Source organism: Castor canadensis, chromosome 4 (assembly GCF_047511655.1).
Source record: "Castor canadensis chromosome 4, mCasCan1.hap1v2, whole genome shotgun sequence".
NCBI classification, from domain to species: domain Eukaryota; kingdom Metazoa; phylum Chordata; class Mammalia; order Rodentia; family Castoridae; genus Castor; species Castor canadensis.
This window is the reverse complement of record NC_133389.1, coordinates 29,961,662-29,976,959: the sequence shown is the minus strand read 5'-3', so window position 1 is coordinate 29,976,959 and position 15,298 is coordinate 29,961,662. Positions and strand designations below refer to the sequence as shown.

The following is a 15,298-nucleotide window of genomic DNA, read 5'->3' as shown; positions in this document are numbered from 1 at the left end:
ATAACATTTCTTTTTCTTCATGGCTGCATAAAATTCCATTGTGTATAGATACCACATTTTCTTAATCCATTCGTCAGTGGTGGGGCATCTTGGCTGTTTCCATAACTTGACTATTGTGAATAGTGCCGCAATAAACATGGGTGTGCAGGTGCCTCTGGAGTAAACTGTGTCACAGTCTTTTGGGTATATCCCCAAGAGTGGTATTGCTGGATCAAATGGTAGATCAATGTCTAGCTTTTTAAGTAGCCTCCAAATATTTTTCCAGAGTGGTTGTACTAGTCTACATTCCCACCAACAGTGTAAGAGGGTTCCTTTTTCCCCCGCATCCTCGCCAACACCTGTTGTTGGTGGTGTTGCTGATGATGGCTATTCTAACAGGGGTGAGGTGGAATCTTAGCGTGGTTTTAATTTGCATTTCCTTTATTGTAAAGCCAATACTTTAAAGCAACTGAGGCCAATAGGAGAAGGGGACCAGGAACTAGAGAAAAGGTTAGTTCGAGAAGAATTAACTTAGAAGGTAACACACATGTACAGGAAATCAATGCATGTGAACTCCCCATATAGCTATCTTTATCTCAACTAGCAAAAACCCTTGGTCCTTCCTATTATTGCTTATATTCTCTCTTTAACAAAATTAGAGATAAGGGCAGAATAGTTTCTGCCTGGTAGCGAGGGGTAAGGGGGGGTAAGGGAGGAGGGAGGTAAGGAAGGGGGCGGGGGGAAGAAGGGGGGAGAAATGACCCAAACAATGTATGCACATATGAATAAAATAAAATTAAATAAAATAAATAAATAAATAAAAATAAAAATTCAAATAAATATGCTTAGAATATCAGCCCCATATTTAAGAACTCTAGGGGTGAAGATTTAAGTCAGTACAAGGTCCTTGCTTCAATCACCACAGGAAAAAAGGTAAATTATTAGCACTCAGGGAGGTACAAGCAGGAGGATCACAAGTTCAAGGCCAGCCTGGGCTAGATACAGAGTTCAAGGCCAGCCTGAGCTACACAGTGAGACTGCGTCAAAAGAACAAAAACTCTAGTATGAACCTTAGTGGGAAATAGAACCAATAAAAAAATACCCATTCCCTCAGTAACACTTAACATCATTCCCAAATTTTGCAAATATTGACACCTTTCTTCTTTTCCCTCACTTCCATGTCTTTCTGAGTTCAACTCTGAGCTAAAAGTCAGAGTCCATTTAACATAATTTACAAAAATAAAAACACCTGTGCTCAGTAATCACTAGATAAATAACATTACCATGTGTCATAATCAAAGAAAAGTCATTAACTCACTAAATGAATTGCTTTAAGAAGCTAAGAAAAAATAGGATGAAATAAGAGTTAATTCTTAAATTGTTCAGGCAATAAAAAAAAAATTATTGTGTATCTGTCCCTTACCAATTTCTGCAGCCACAGAAGAATATCATCATGGAACTGAGTATCTTCATTCACTCTCCTTGTGAACATGAACAAGACACTAATGCACTCCTTCAACTGACACAGATCAGAGGGAATGCTTTCTGCCACTTTAGAAACTATAAAGTAAAGAGAGGATTAAATGAGTCCCACATAAATGGTGCTTTGGAAGGAATGTTTAGTGTCTTCACTTAAAACAAACAACCAAAATACTTTAAATGTTTAGCTCAAATAAAAATACAAATATAAATGTTCCTTCAAGAAATCCGAATTATGGGCTGGGGGTCCAGCTCAGTGGTAGAGTTTGCTTAGCATGCACAAACCCTGAATTCAATCCCCAGCACAGAGATTTGAATTTCTATTAAGCAGATCAATATTTCAAAGCAAGGGAAACTCAACTTTATCACAGTTTATTATGTTTTTACCTAAAAGCTAGCCTCTGACCTATCCCCAGCTCTCTGACTACTTAAGAAAGCAAGATGGAGGCAAGCACAGGTGGCTCACCCCTGTAATCCTAGCTACGCAGGAGGCAAAGATCAGGAGGATCTCGGTTCAAATCCAGCCCAGGCAATAGTTCATGAGACTCTCTCTCAAAAAAGTCCTTCACAAAAAAGGGCTGGCGGAGTGGCTCAAGGTGGCCCTGAGTTCAAACCCCAGAACCACCAAAAAAAGAAAGAAAGAAAGAAGGTTTGGAGGAGGAGAGGAGAAAACTTTTCAGTTTTAGAGGATCCTAATCTCGATCCCAAAAATAAAGACGGCATAATTAAATAAGTACATCAATATATCATGCAGTAAAGGCTAGCTTCTTAAAATCCAAATTAAGATGATAAGTTCAAAACATTATAGATCCTCATTTAAAAATTAAACACAGCCAAACAAACTGGACAAGCAAAAATAATGTGCAAGAGATAGAGGACAGAAAAATTTAGTTTTGGAATCAAACTCTATTTGAACTCCACTTGGTAATGAGCACATAAACTAGCACAGGAAGGGACATTACTGACAGAAAGCAAGCTTTTTGGCATCCTAGAGAAACAGAGAATGACAACCATGGGGAAGGAAGGCATAACTCTGTTCCCAAGAAATGCCACTAAGGCAGATCTCAGTTCTACATTGGGGGAGGCAAGAAAAAATTACATATACATATAATACCTTATAAGACCAACTAGTATCCAGTCAATTCAACCAGTCATACTTTTCTTTTGTCCACTTTCGAATATAAGAAAGAGGGAGACCTTCATTACTCACACACCTTGGCCTTGCTGATGAATTGCTAAAGACCTCAGAACAGCTGAGCTATTGAGCAATGCATAGATATAAGACTCCACTTGCAGCCTCGAGAGCACAGAAGTATAAGAATGAAGGGCCAGAGTCTGATGAAGGTGCTCAGATTTGGCATCAAATAGCTTCTTCAGTTCCCCCAGTGCATTTTCATTCATCTCTACTCTCTGGTAACGATGACAGCCATAAACTTTCACTTGATCTGCACAGATACCCTACCAGTGGATAAAAGGGTAAAATAATCAAACCAGTTACTCTTTGCATTTAAAGCAATCAGGCAGCAGGTATAAAATACATAGCTTTCAGTATCATGGTAAGAATACAGTACTACTATGTAGAAAATAATACCAGTGAATAAATGAACATATGCCAAAGAGTCTAATGCCAATCATGAGTTCAGAGAAAGGAAGAATAACCCTAAGAAGTCGATGGGAAAAGATGCAAGAAAACAACAGAATTTGTCCCTAAGATTTTCATTTCACATTGGTCATCCTACCTTCTATTTTATGACTACTGAGACCAATGTGATAGTCTCTCAACTTCATGGTACTTAAAAATATCTCTGGATCTACCCTCATTGTTCTTTGTGGTTCTGCTCAAAAGAAACCCCTCTCCTTTCCAATACTAACTCCTCAGCTGTATTCCTTATTCTAACCTTGCTTTTTCAGTATTTCCAAATGTTTTCCTCTCCACAGACTCCTTCCCATCTACACAGAGATCACAAGGTTCCCAATAAATGAGGGCTGGGAATCAGAAAATCACGTTTCTCCCAGTATCTCCTCCAGCTCCCCTTCGATGCCAACCTGGTCAAGAGTGGCCTTCTCTTTCTTGCCATCCCCCCATGCCACTATGAAATGGGCTTACGGTCACCTTGGCCTCCACAGTCCATCTAATGGACTTCCCTGTTTCATCTCCTCTCAATCTAGACACTCTCTGCCCACTGGATGTTTGTGGCATCACGCCCAGTGTCTCAAACTAATGGTCCATGGGCTGAATTTGACCTGGAGACATGAGCTAACGCCTGTGTGTGTGTCTGCATGTGTATGTGTGTGTGGTGTTATGTGTGTGTCTGAGTGTGTATGTGTGTCTATGTGCATATGTGTTTATGTGTGTATGTCTGTGTGTATGCATGTCTATGTGTGTGTGTGTGTGTGTATGTGTGTGTGTGTATGTAATCAGTTGCTAACATCATCAATTAGGATCTCTCACAGAGATTTCCAGCTTCTCTTAGAAAATCTTAAAATGTGGCAATCCTGGCCCATCACAACCACACAGAAATAAGCAGCCAGAAGTTAAGAGGGGCTGACCCCTCTAGACTAGGCATGCGCTTCCCCACTAATCACTGTCCTACACAGACTGACTCACTCCCTCAGATCACATGCCTGGTCCCATACGCATGTGACCTTGTGATCTCCGCACTGTCCTACTGTGGGAGAAACCAGAGTCAGTGTGGGTATAAGGAACTGCAGGCCTGGACAGCATCACAGGAATAGCAGCTCCTCTGCAAATTCCTCAGGTTCTTCAAAGTTTTACAGACACTGGTCGAAATACCTGTACAGATGTTTGCTCTTCCTTAAAGTGCCACAGTCGACTTTTAGCATTTTGGCAATCAGATGTCAGAGTAAGCAGCTCAGCTTCAGCCAGCAGCAACTGCTTCCTACACCGTGAGTAGTTCAAAAGCAACTCATAAAACTCATGCCTGTCCTGGTGAGCCATGCTGTCAAATTCTTCTAAATATGACTCAACATTCTCCAGCCATGAACCAGGCTCTAAGATTTTTAGCTGTTCTTTAGTAAATGGTACTAGATCTGGTTGAGATGGGATTTCTGGGTAGAGTCGCTCATTACACAACAAGGGTTTCACTGCTACCAAAGTTGGTACTTCTCCAGCGATTTCAGCTGGCAACTGAGGATACAGTCTCTTCACTCTCGGTGACTGAGAAACTTCTTTGGCTTCATAAGAACTCTGCAAGCCAACGTTTTGAAGCACCTCTGAGGAACAACCCAGGGCTTGTTTGTCTTCTTTCCTATTCTGAGTTTCTCTGACTTGAGAATTGTCTATTTCCTGCTGAGGGTAGGAAAAAGCAAATTGCAGTGTGCTTTCTGAAGGTCCACACTGTAACAGTGCATTTCCCTCAGCTTCTGTAAAGTTCTCAGGGGGTTCCACTTTAGTTTCAACATTGTCTCCAGAGTCCACCTTCAGCTTGACTGCATCATCTCCCACACAAGCTCTAACTTCTTCCCTTTCTTTTAGGGGCTCTGTGTTATATGTCAGGGACCCTTCATCATCTATAGTCAAGGAGGAAAGTGGTACATCAAACATTTCACTTTCGTTCTGTCCACTGGCATCGCTCTGGAGCTGGGAATCGGTTAACACCTTCAGATGATCACCTCTGAATTCACAAACTGAAGAAGGGATCTCCTGCTCTCTGGAGGTTTTTGGAGGGGAGACTTCATCAGCCTCTTCCATCCGAGGAGTTTCATGTTTCTTTTTCTCCTAAAAACATGATTTATAATGTGAAATAATTTATAACAATAACAGATGCTTTCAACCTGAGGGATTTTTTAAGCCATATATAAAATCTAAATTTTACCATTTAACAAACAGAATCTAAATTCGCTTCATAAACAATGTGTTTTATATTTTCTTTATCCAATCTTGAGTATGTTGAATTTGGAAATTCACTAGTCTAATCCTAAAATAAAAAAAACATCACAATAAGCAGCAAATTATGATCCAAAAATGGAAGAAGAAAGGTTTAACTGGCTCATCCACCATTCTGTTAGAGGTTAGAGGTTAAGTAAAGCAGAATAGTCTCCAACTACTCTACGGCAACACAGGGTTGGCTTCATCTCAACAAACATGTTCACTCTAAACTCAAGCAGAAGACACTGAACAACTGAAGCACCAAAACAAGGAACTACAGGATTAGATAAGAATCTACAGAATAAAACAAATATCCATGAGCCTGAACTGACATAAATAATCCCCTGAATGACTAAATATATAAATAAAGTGGGTGAGAAGTGACAACCCTTCCAAACAGAAAAATTCCAATTATTAAACATAGGAGGAATGAGAAAAACAGAAAACTGTCATTAAAGGCTGGAGATAAAGCTCAGCAGACAGTGCTTGCCTAACATGTGTGAGACCCTGGACTCAATCCCCAGCATCATAAAAAAGGGGGGGAGAAGGAGGGGTCAGAAAATCACTATTAGAATAGCATGATTGTATTAGCACATTTCCCACTGCTGTAATGTACTGATGTTAAACTAGAACCTAATTCTCTAAGTTCATAACAACAAGCTATCTTAAAAATATAGTTCTGACTTAAAGGAAAGGTTTTGTTTTGTCAAGATAGCTACCAAATATTTTTGATGCTACAGGTTGTTTAAAAAAAATTTTACTAAGACAAACAGGAAAAAAAATTATCAGGACACAATGAGCAGCTGAGCACAGAGCATCCTGCTACACTGATATATGGGTTGGGACAAATTTACTTATATAAAAACAAAAGTATACCCTCCGGATGGGATGGTGGGACCTCAAACCTTTATTGGGGTCTACAGATATGGAGATAGTTAAACCTGAAAAACTGGGTTATGTGCCATTAACCCCGAGACACTGGGCTATGCATCATCAACTCCTTCCACATGGTAGGTGGAGAAAATTTTTTGGCCTTGGAGGGACAAACTGGGCCTGTTAGTTTGGGGCAGCTCCATTGACTATAGGTCAGTAGGACCCTGCTGTTTGTCAAGAGCCATCTATTAATGTCAGCAATCTGGGATGTGATCCCTCATCGACATCTCAGCCATCAGGTTTCCTAACTCTACACTTAGTCCTGATGAATATTTACTTGTGTTTTCTGTTGATTTTTGCCAGGGTTTTTACTACAGAAAAAACTAAGTAGTAGCTAAATAAAAATTTTTCAAGAGTCCATTTATGTCTAGTCCTCTAGATGATCTCATAATTGTGGTTAAATAACTGTTACCTAAAGTAATTCTAATAAAGTTAGGGCCTTATATGTGTCTGTGACTAAAGATATGTGGGGTATATATTTAAACTATATCTAAATATTGTACGAATGCTTTCAGAGTTAAAAGTGTGAAAGTTTGGAAAATATAAAATGACCAGCTAATATTCTCCTTTATCTAAGATGCATTACGGCTGAACCTCTTACTTATAAAAATGGTCAATAGGACTTTTTGCATTTCTGTTATTGATGATCAATACCATTTGGATGGGAAAGGACTGCCATTTGAGCAGTTCTACTGCTTAAACCTGGACTATATCTATTTGTCTTGTCTTGGTTGGGTAAACACTATTATATATAAGATACAATTAAACATTAAAAATAGGGGTTATTTGGGGTCACTGACACTGCCCCCTTAACTGATAAAAAATATCTAGGGTTTTAAATTCTGTCAAGTGGTGCACACCTGTTATCTATCTTAAAATTTAAGGTTTTACTCCAAGGGTAGCAACTAAATTAGTATGTATTATGGACTCTGTAAAACTGTAATGCTGTTGCTGGATCCACTGTATATTAAATGTATTTGTATTTTCCAAGTGTACAAGGCCTTCAAAAATACAAAGTTTAGATACACGCTGTACCAAGCTCATGTCCTACAAATTAAAACTTAATGCTAGCCTTTTGCAGGTTTTTGTGCACATGTTCCTAATTGTAACAAGAGAAATTAATGGTGCTAATGTAATGCTGCCAATCATAATTATTATCTAATACCTAGATAATAGGTATACCTAATATACCTAGATTGTCCTGTTAGTCTGAACTGTTTATCAAAATTTTAACCATGGCTATTTTAAGTTTTTTTCTCATTGCATTTCTGATCCTTCTGGAGCATTTATAATCAAATCCATAAAAAAAAAAAAAAGACTCTAACAAGTACTTAAATGTCAACCACGTTAGCTTTTTAAATATCTACTTTTGTTGGGTTTTATTTTTCACTGTCCTTGTCCAGAAGCACACAGCCTAAGGACCACTCCTTCTAAGCCTCTTTGTTGCTTAAATTTGGCTAAAAGGGTCTAGTTGGCACTGACCTGCTTATTAACTGTCCCCTCCAACATGGAACCAAAACAGAATAGCTAGGATAGAGTTAACCCTTGCAACGAGGGGATCAGTGACCAATCCAAAGAATCTTAGAGGCTATTATGCATGTAGGGCTATCTGGCATTAAAGCCCTTCCAGGTTCCTCTGACAGAAGACAAACTCATACTTTTGACAGGGGCCTTATACTTAAATATGGACAAAGTGGCTATTTCTACTGGCTCCAGACATGTCCTTTTAATGCTTATGGAGTTACTTACTCCTCCTTGTATTCTGCTTTATTATGGTGTTTTTAGTTTTGGACTTACAAACAATAGATTTTTCCTGGACCCATACAGACCCCTCATTTAGACCATTAGGAAACAAGCTAGTTTTTCCTACTGGTAATGTGCTGTTGCCATGGTAATCCTACTCAGTATAATGTGCTATAGCCAACACCTCCTTCTACATGTACATCAACACCTCTGGACAGGTAGACACCCATACTAAAGTAATCCTTCATAAGACTAAATGGCTAAAAGAACACTCAATAAATACACAGGTGTGGGAGAAAATCAAGTCCTGGTTGCCATCTCTAACTTGGTTACTTCCGTTACTCGGCCCTTTGGTCACCACAATCCTATTGATTTTTAGCCCCTGCACTTTTAATTTGCTTGTTAAGTTTGTATCTTCAAGCATGGAGATAATCAAGCTACAGATGGTGATGGAGGCAAAGCCACAAATGCCTCCTAGTACCATGAACCCCTTGACAAACCCTTCTTGTCACCTCAGAGGAACTGAGGTGTGGGGACCCCTTGTCAGCTCAAAGCAATCAGATGAGTCAGACACCCCTTTTCCTGACAGAAGTCAGGGTTACCTCTAAAGAGGAGGGAATGTGAGCGGAGCAAACAGCAGAAGTGGTTTTAGAAATGTAAGAGGAATAATAACAGAAGAATGTAAAGGGAACAAATGACAAAAGTAACTTTTGTCTTAGATAAGAGAGACAGGAAGGCATCCTTAAAAGCAAACATCTAAGGAGACCTGAGAAACAGGCCTCTCACCCAGATAATAAAATACAGTGGTCTGAGAAAGTGACAGAGAAGCAGCTTTAAAAAAAAAAATTTAAAGAGACAGAAAACAGACTCCTCAAGGAAAGTAACACAGCAAAATTCCCCCAAGATAGCAAAAGGGAGTTATAAATGTAAATGGTGAGTCTCCCAAGATAACAAGAGGCAGTCATAAAATGTTGGACCTCGACAAGATAACAAGAGGTAGTTATAAAATGTAAGTGGCGGGGCCTCAAGGACAGGATGAACTAGCAAAACCCTCTAAGTGTGATAAAAATTGGAGGTTGGGCAGCCAAATGGTAAGATTCAGTGAGAAGGTAATTAGATGACATCCAATTACAAATGTAGCTTCAAAGCAGAGTAAGGACAGCCTAAGTCAAATGGAGCCCTGTATTATCCCCTACACTTTGGCCTTTCTTTGGCTTAGTTCTTTCACTAAGCCCCACATGTCAGGGAGCTTTGCTATCTTTTCAATAAAGCTTTGTGCTTTTCCAAACTTTGTGCTTGCTTTACTCTTAACTCCTGGTCCAGCATCTTCAATCATCAACTTCACAAGACAACCTCAGGATCAACAATCCAGTATCATGTAGATTCAAAGAATGAACTAGTCAAACCAAAGTATGAGGGCACCAAGGAGCAATGACAACTGAAGGGAACACAAACTGTTTAAGCAGGTAGCACAGGCCTAGCCCTACTCCCTCTCAGATCCCTAGGGTAAGGGGATGATTCTAAAGTAGATTGGGAAGGAGAAGGGGATTGCTGTGACCATCACTAAATGCAATGGCCTCAAGAGCACCAGTGAAAGTCCCCTGTGGCTCACTCTACTTTTCCAAAACACAGAGAAAGTGGAGCTAGTGGAGTGGCTCAAATGGTAGAGTGCCTGTCTAGCAAGCACAAGGTCCTAAGTTCAAGCCCCAGTACCACCAAACACAACACACACACACACACACACACACACACAAAGGAGAACAGGTCCTTAACCCTACCACCAACTCATCCCAAACACCACTGTATTATCACTGGTCTCCATATAACACCACTTGAACATATAAAATCAGTCCTGGATCCTCACTTAATACAGGACTGACTCTTAACTGTCACTGGTACCTGCAATAACTCAGTTATGATCCTGTCCCAAGACAAATTTTTCCCCACAGGCTTCCCTCTGAACTTCTGCAACAGGTTCTACTCATTTGGCCCAGGTCATGTGCCATCCTATTTGGATATTTATGCTTATGTTGTCTCCCCGAATAAACCACAAGTATCTAGATTGCATAGACTGTATTTCAGGTCTCTCTGGATTCAATCTACATCTGATTTTTGACAATGTGTAGAGTAACACAATGACCTATAACTCCTAAGAATGTGAGTATCAACTGCAAGCTGAACTCTGTCTCGGGTAATGGAATTCTAAGATGAAATTGTTGAATTATCCAACAAATATTTATACTAACCATGTCTCCAGCACATTCAGAAATTTATTTCTATGTATTTCTCAGAAAGCAGAAGGAAGCTAGGTGTGGTGGTACATGCCTACAATTTCAGCACTGGGGAGGTTGAGGCAAGAAGATTAAGAGTTCCAGGTCAGCCTGGGCTAAATACATTGATCCCTACCTCAAAAAACTGAGGAGAGGGGGGGTGAAGGAGGGAGGAAAAGAGGAGGTGGTAAAGGAGGAGGAAAAAATTCAGAAGAAACTGAATTTTTCATGCCAAAATATATACCTGAAATGTGAAATTCCACTTAAAATAAAAAGACCAGCCTCCAATTAGTTCACCTACTTTAGATAAATAGAGATAAAGATATAAGAGGACATACTGTATAATGATCACAGATTAAGAAATAAAATTTAAAACAACTTCATACATATCAATTCAACACATTATCGAGCCACCTATGCAAAAAGTAGTGTTTATGTAAGTTTAAGCAAAAGATGTTTTTACAAGTAAAACTGGCCAGACTGATTAAGAAGATTCTTCATTTCTTTATTTTTGACCTCCATGCAAGTTGCATACAGGTAAAGAATCAATTTTGAAATCATTCAACAGGAAAAAGATCAGGAAACCCTGAAATGAAAAAGTCAATAATAAATACAGAAACCATACTTAACTGTACGTTACAGTAAATATGCCCAGGAGTGTTGGTATGGGGGTGAGGAGGGTTGAAGAAGGACATACGATGAACTGTTACCAACAGTTACCTTCAGGAGATGGAATTATGAGCATTTCATTTTGTGTTTGTGTGTGTGCGTGTGTGTGTGTGTGTGTGTGTGTGTGAGATGCATGTGTGAGTAGATGCATGTATGAGTATGTGTGCATATGTGTGCACACACTGCTACACACATACTTTTTGAGCAATGAGAATAAAGTAATCACAAAAAATAAAGCTATCTGGGCTGGAGGCATGACTCAAATGGTACAGCATCTGCCTAAGTAAGCATGAAGCCCTTAGCTCAAATCCCAGTACTGTCAAAAAAAAAAAAAAAGAAGCTATCCTGAAGTTCTAAAAAGCAACTGGGAAGTTTCTATTCATCACTTGCACTTATTCTCTATGAAGAATTGTATTATGTAAAACTACAACTATTTTTCCTTTAAAATAATCAGGAGGAGGTATTTTGCGAATAATGGTGGTTCTTTTTTACACATTTAATAGAACACTTATCATGGGATTATTTGAAAGGCAGAGTCACTTTACCATTCCTATCTGTATCCCAAGCACCTAACACAGTGCCTGACAGAGAAGATTTAAAAAGGAGGTAAGGGAGCCCGGTGCCAGTATCTCATGCCTGTAATCCAAGCTACTTGGAGGCTGAGTTCTGGAGGATTGCAGTTCAAGACCAGCCTAGATAAATAATTTGCAATACTCCATCTCCAAAACACCCAGAGCAAAAATGGACTGGAGGTGTAGCTCAAGCAGTACAGCACTGAGTTCAAACCCCAGTCCTACCCAAAAAAAAAAGGGTAGGGAAGGTAGACACACCAGGACAATTGTCAGATCAAACACTCCTGGGACAATTTTTCCATCTTTCTTGGAAATATACAAGAATGCTACACACATAGAAAACTGTGGGGATTGTACATTTTGCTATAACTACTGTTTCTCCTTGGTTACTACCTCTTTGATATTGCTCTTACCAGCCTCACTTCCTGTATCATTAACACTTTGCTTGCTTGATCTCTCCCTCCTCCTCTCTACATTCTACCCAGCTTCTATGGCACCACTCTCTAGGTGAAGGACAGTGAGAACACATCCTGCCTGGCTGGTCTGGTCTCCTTCTCCCCCATCTCATAACTGGAGTGCCACTGGGCTCAGTTCTTGTCACTTTTTTTAAACCTAGTCTCATTCCCAAAGTGACCTAATTCAGTTTCTGGCTAAATACCATCTATATGTTAATGACTTGCAAATCTCCATCTCCAGCCTCAGGATCTCTCCTCAGGTTCTCTGGAAAACTAGAGTCTCATATTCAACCCCATTCTACATCTCCCTGTAAATGTACAGTAGACTGTCTATTCTCAACAAAGTAGAGTGATCTCTGAAAGCATAAGTCAGATCATGTCCCTCCTGTGCTCAAAACCTGGAGGTGATTTTAAATGTCACTCAGAGTAAAAGCTAGAGTCTTTACAAGGGCCTACTCTTCTAACTTCATCCTTACTACTCCCCCCTCATTCACTCACTCACTCGCTAAGAAGTACTTAAACTGCTTTTACTGAAAAGCACTCACTTCTTCTTTGGGCCCATGAATCAACTAAAAGCAGGAGAAAAGCTTGGCATATCTGTCTATATTTTATACCTGTCTTCCCTCTAAGCCACTCTCTGCAGTCACTTTGCAATCACCTTGGATTCCAGCAAAGACAGAACTGACAACTTCTCCATGACAAGGGACAGAAACTACCCCTAATAGTAGAGGCTCCTCAGGATGGCCCACCCTCCAGATAACGACTCCAGAACCTCTCCCAAAACAAGGACTGAGATAATAACCAACCAGGGCACACCTGTGACTGGACCTGTTTATGCAAACCTTTTGTTCCCTGTCCCTTTGTCTACTTAAACCTACAGCTCATGTCTGTGCCCCAAAGATGGCTGAAGATAAGATGGGCTGAGTGCTTACTCTGCCACAGCATGTCCAGAGCCATAAGCCAGGCCTGGCATGTAGTATCCCAGAGTTTGGGGCTTGGGTCCAAAACTCCAGTTTCAACTCCATTCTAACCATAGGACAGAAACTCAAAAGTCACTATCTTAGGGCCTTTGATCCAACTGCCCCCTCCATAAGGAATACTTTTCAATACCTACATAGCAAACTCCTTCATCTCTTTTGTGTCTTTACTTAAAAGTCCCCTTCAATAAGGACTACCCTGTCCACCTATTTAAAATTGCACACCATTCTAGTCTCTCAACAGTACTCACTGTTTTTTTTGGGGGGGTGGGAGCAGGACTGAGGCTTGAACTTAGGGCCTCCTACTTGTCAGGCAGGCATTTTACCACTTGAGCCACTCAACAAGCCCTGTTGAGTTTTTCAAGACAGGGCCTCAAATTTGCCAGTGCCGTCCTCAAACTGTGACCCAACTAATTTCTGCCTCATTCCTGGATTTCACTACCTCTGCAGAATAAGTCAAAATCTAAGAACCTCTTCTTTTTTCATTAGTGTGTATTAATTGTACAAAGGGTTACATGTATATACTTTAATCATATTCCCACCATATATTACTCTTTCTTATCCATATTCCCCTCTCTACCCAGTCTATTCTTCTTAATCCACAATTTGTAAGGATCAATGAAGTCAGGGTCCTCAGAGTTGGAATGTTTTAGCGAAGAATGATACTAAAAGAACAAAAATGTTATCAAGACTATCTCTAAGGTATCTAGTGCTAAAGACCAGCTACCTAACCATGACTTCAACATGAGGTCACCTACCAGATGATTAATATTGAGGAATGTAGGTCAGGTCCTGAGTAAAATCCAGAAGGCACAGCTGTCTAAAGACAATGGCACATGACCTACGCACTTCCTGAACTGAGCCTTGGAATTTCTTTACTGCTTTAAAAGATGCCAAATTATATCACAGATGGTAAAGCCTTCATTAATACAGTACTTTATAACTATTGCCAAACCAAGCCTGCACTAACACATTCATCTTTTATTCTAAAAAAAAAAAAAGAATTTTTTTTGACAAGCACGAGGGCCTTGCTCATGCTGGCATTTCCTATTTGTTTTCTCACATTAGTCTGAGAAACTCTATTAAATTCTTAAGTGACAAAAGCTGGAAATGTGCTTCAATACTGACACTGATTATTTTCAATCAACATTACCAAATGACTACAGGAGGTGTGAGGCATACTGAGAATAAGACAGGTCCCTCCTTCAGTGAGTTCACCAACTAAGGAAGGACAGAGAAGCTGGCAAAGTAACCTCCAGTGAGATGAGGGGTACAGTACAAAGGGGATACAGTTACTGGAGGGAGGGGGGAGTAACACAATAAGTATTCAGGAATACTTATTCCTGAATAAGTATTTAAGGTGAACAGTGAGCAGTGTTAGGGGAACAAAAAGAAGCCATGTTGGAACTGGACCCCCTCACCCTTGAAGGTGCCTTACTGAAAACTCTCCACCCAGCCCTAAAGGAAATAGTCATCCTCCTTGAGCCATTTGCTAGAAACTCCCCAGCTAGCCTAGAGCTGTCTGTAAGCCATTACCTCCAGAAGATCAGACGGTCATTGAGGATTATCACATCCGGTGACCTTCCCGGGGCTTCTCCACTCATATCCTTTATCAACCCCCAGTCAGCTCTCTTGCTGGGGTCCCCCTCCATAGGGCCACTTCTCCATAATAAACCCTGTGCTGGCATATGAGCTACCTTACTGGTTATCCATTCTGCGCAGTTCTTTCATTCTAACAGCAGCAGTTTGCTAGATGAACAGGGCTTGGAAGGGTTGTCAGGGCAGAGGACATGGCATATGCAAAGGTCCTGAAGGACAGAAGTAAAGCTGAGGAAGAAGACGAGGCCAGGTCATGCAGGGTCCTTAACTAATGCTTCAAACTAGTCTCTGAGGGATAGGGAAATCTTTGAAAGGTTTTAAGGAGAGTAACATGGTCAGTTTTGTGTTTAAAAATATCAATTCAACTGGGTATGGTGGCTGCCTGGTATTGTAATCCCAGCACTTAGAAAGATAAGGCAGGAGGATGTTGAGTTCAAGGCCAGCCTACCAAGCAAGATCCAGTCTCAAAAAAATTACAGGATTTAATTAAATTAAAATATCAGTCCAGCCAGGCATAGTGGCGCATGCAAGCATGCATGCCTGTAATCCTAGGCATCCTGAAATGTGTCAATAAAATAAGCAATTAGATTTCCATGTGATATTTAAAGCCTCAGGATTGTTTATTTTTAATTTAGAAGTTCTGTTTTAAACAAAATAACTTGAGAAAGAATCCTCTTTAGTGACTGTTTTTGGCATTATCAATGGGTAAGAGATATATAAATATATGAAATAA

At 40.1% G+C, this 15,298-nt stretch overlaps 1 protein-coding gene across 8 annotated transcripts in view; it reads right to left on the bottom strand.

Moving 5' to 3' along the window:
* Positions 1–15,298, bottom strand: part of Epg5 (ectopic P-granules 5 autophagy tethering factor) — a 100,765-nt gene that overhangs the window by 83,801 nt on the left and 1,666 nt on the right. For all 8 annotated transcript variants that reach the window (XR_012447040.1, XR_012447041.1, XM_074069891.1 and 5 more), the window contains exons 2-4: positions 4,253–5,197; positions 2,673–2,916; positions 1,403–1,539 (exon numbers count right to left, since the gene is read on the bottom strand). Coding sequence is in view for 6 of the 8 variants with exons in the window: in XM_074069891.1 (XP_073925992.1) it covers positions 1,403–1,539; positions 2,673–2,916; positions 4,253–5,197 (1,326 nt within the window). In the remaining 2 variants the exon portion in view is untranslated. The remainder of the gene's footprint in view (positions 1–1,402; positions 1,540–2,672; positions 2,917–4,252; positions 5,198–15,298) is intronic.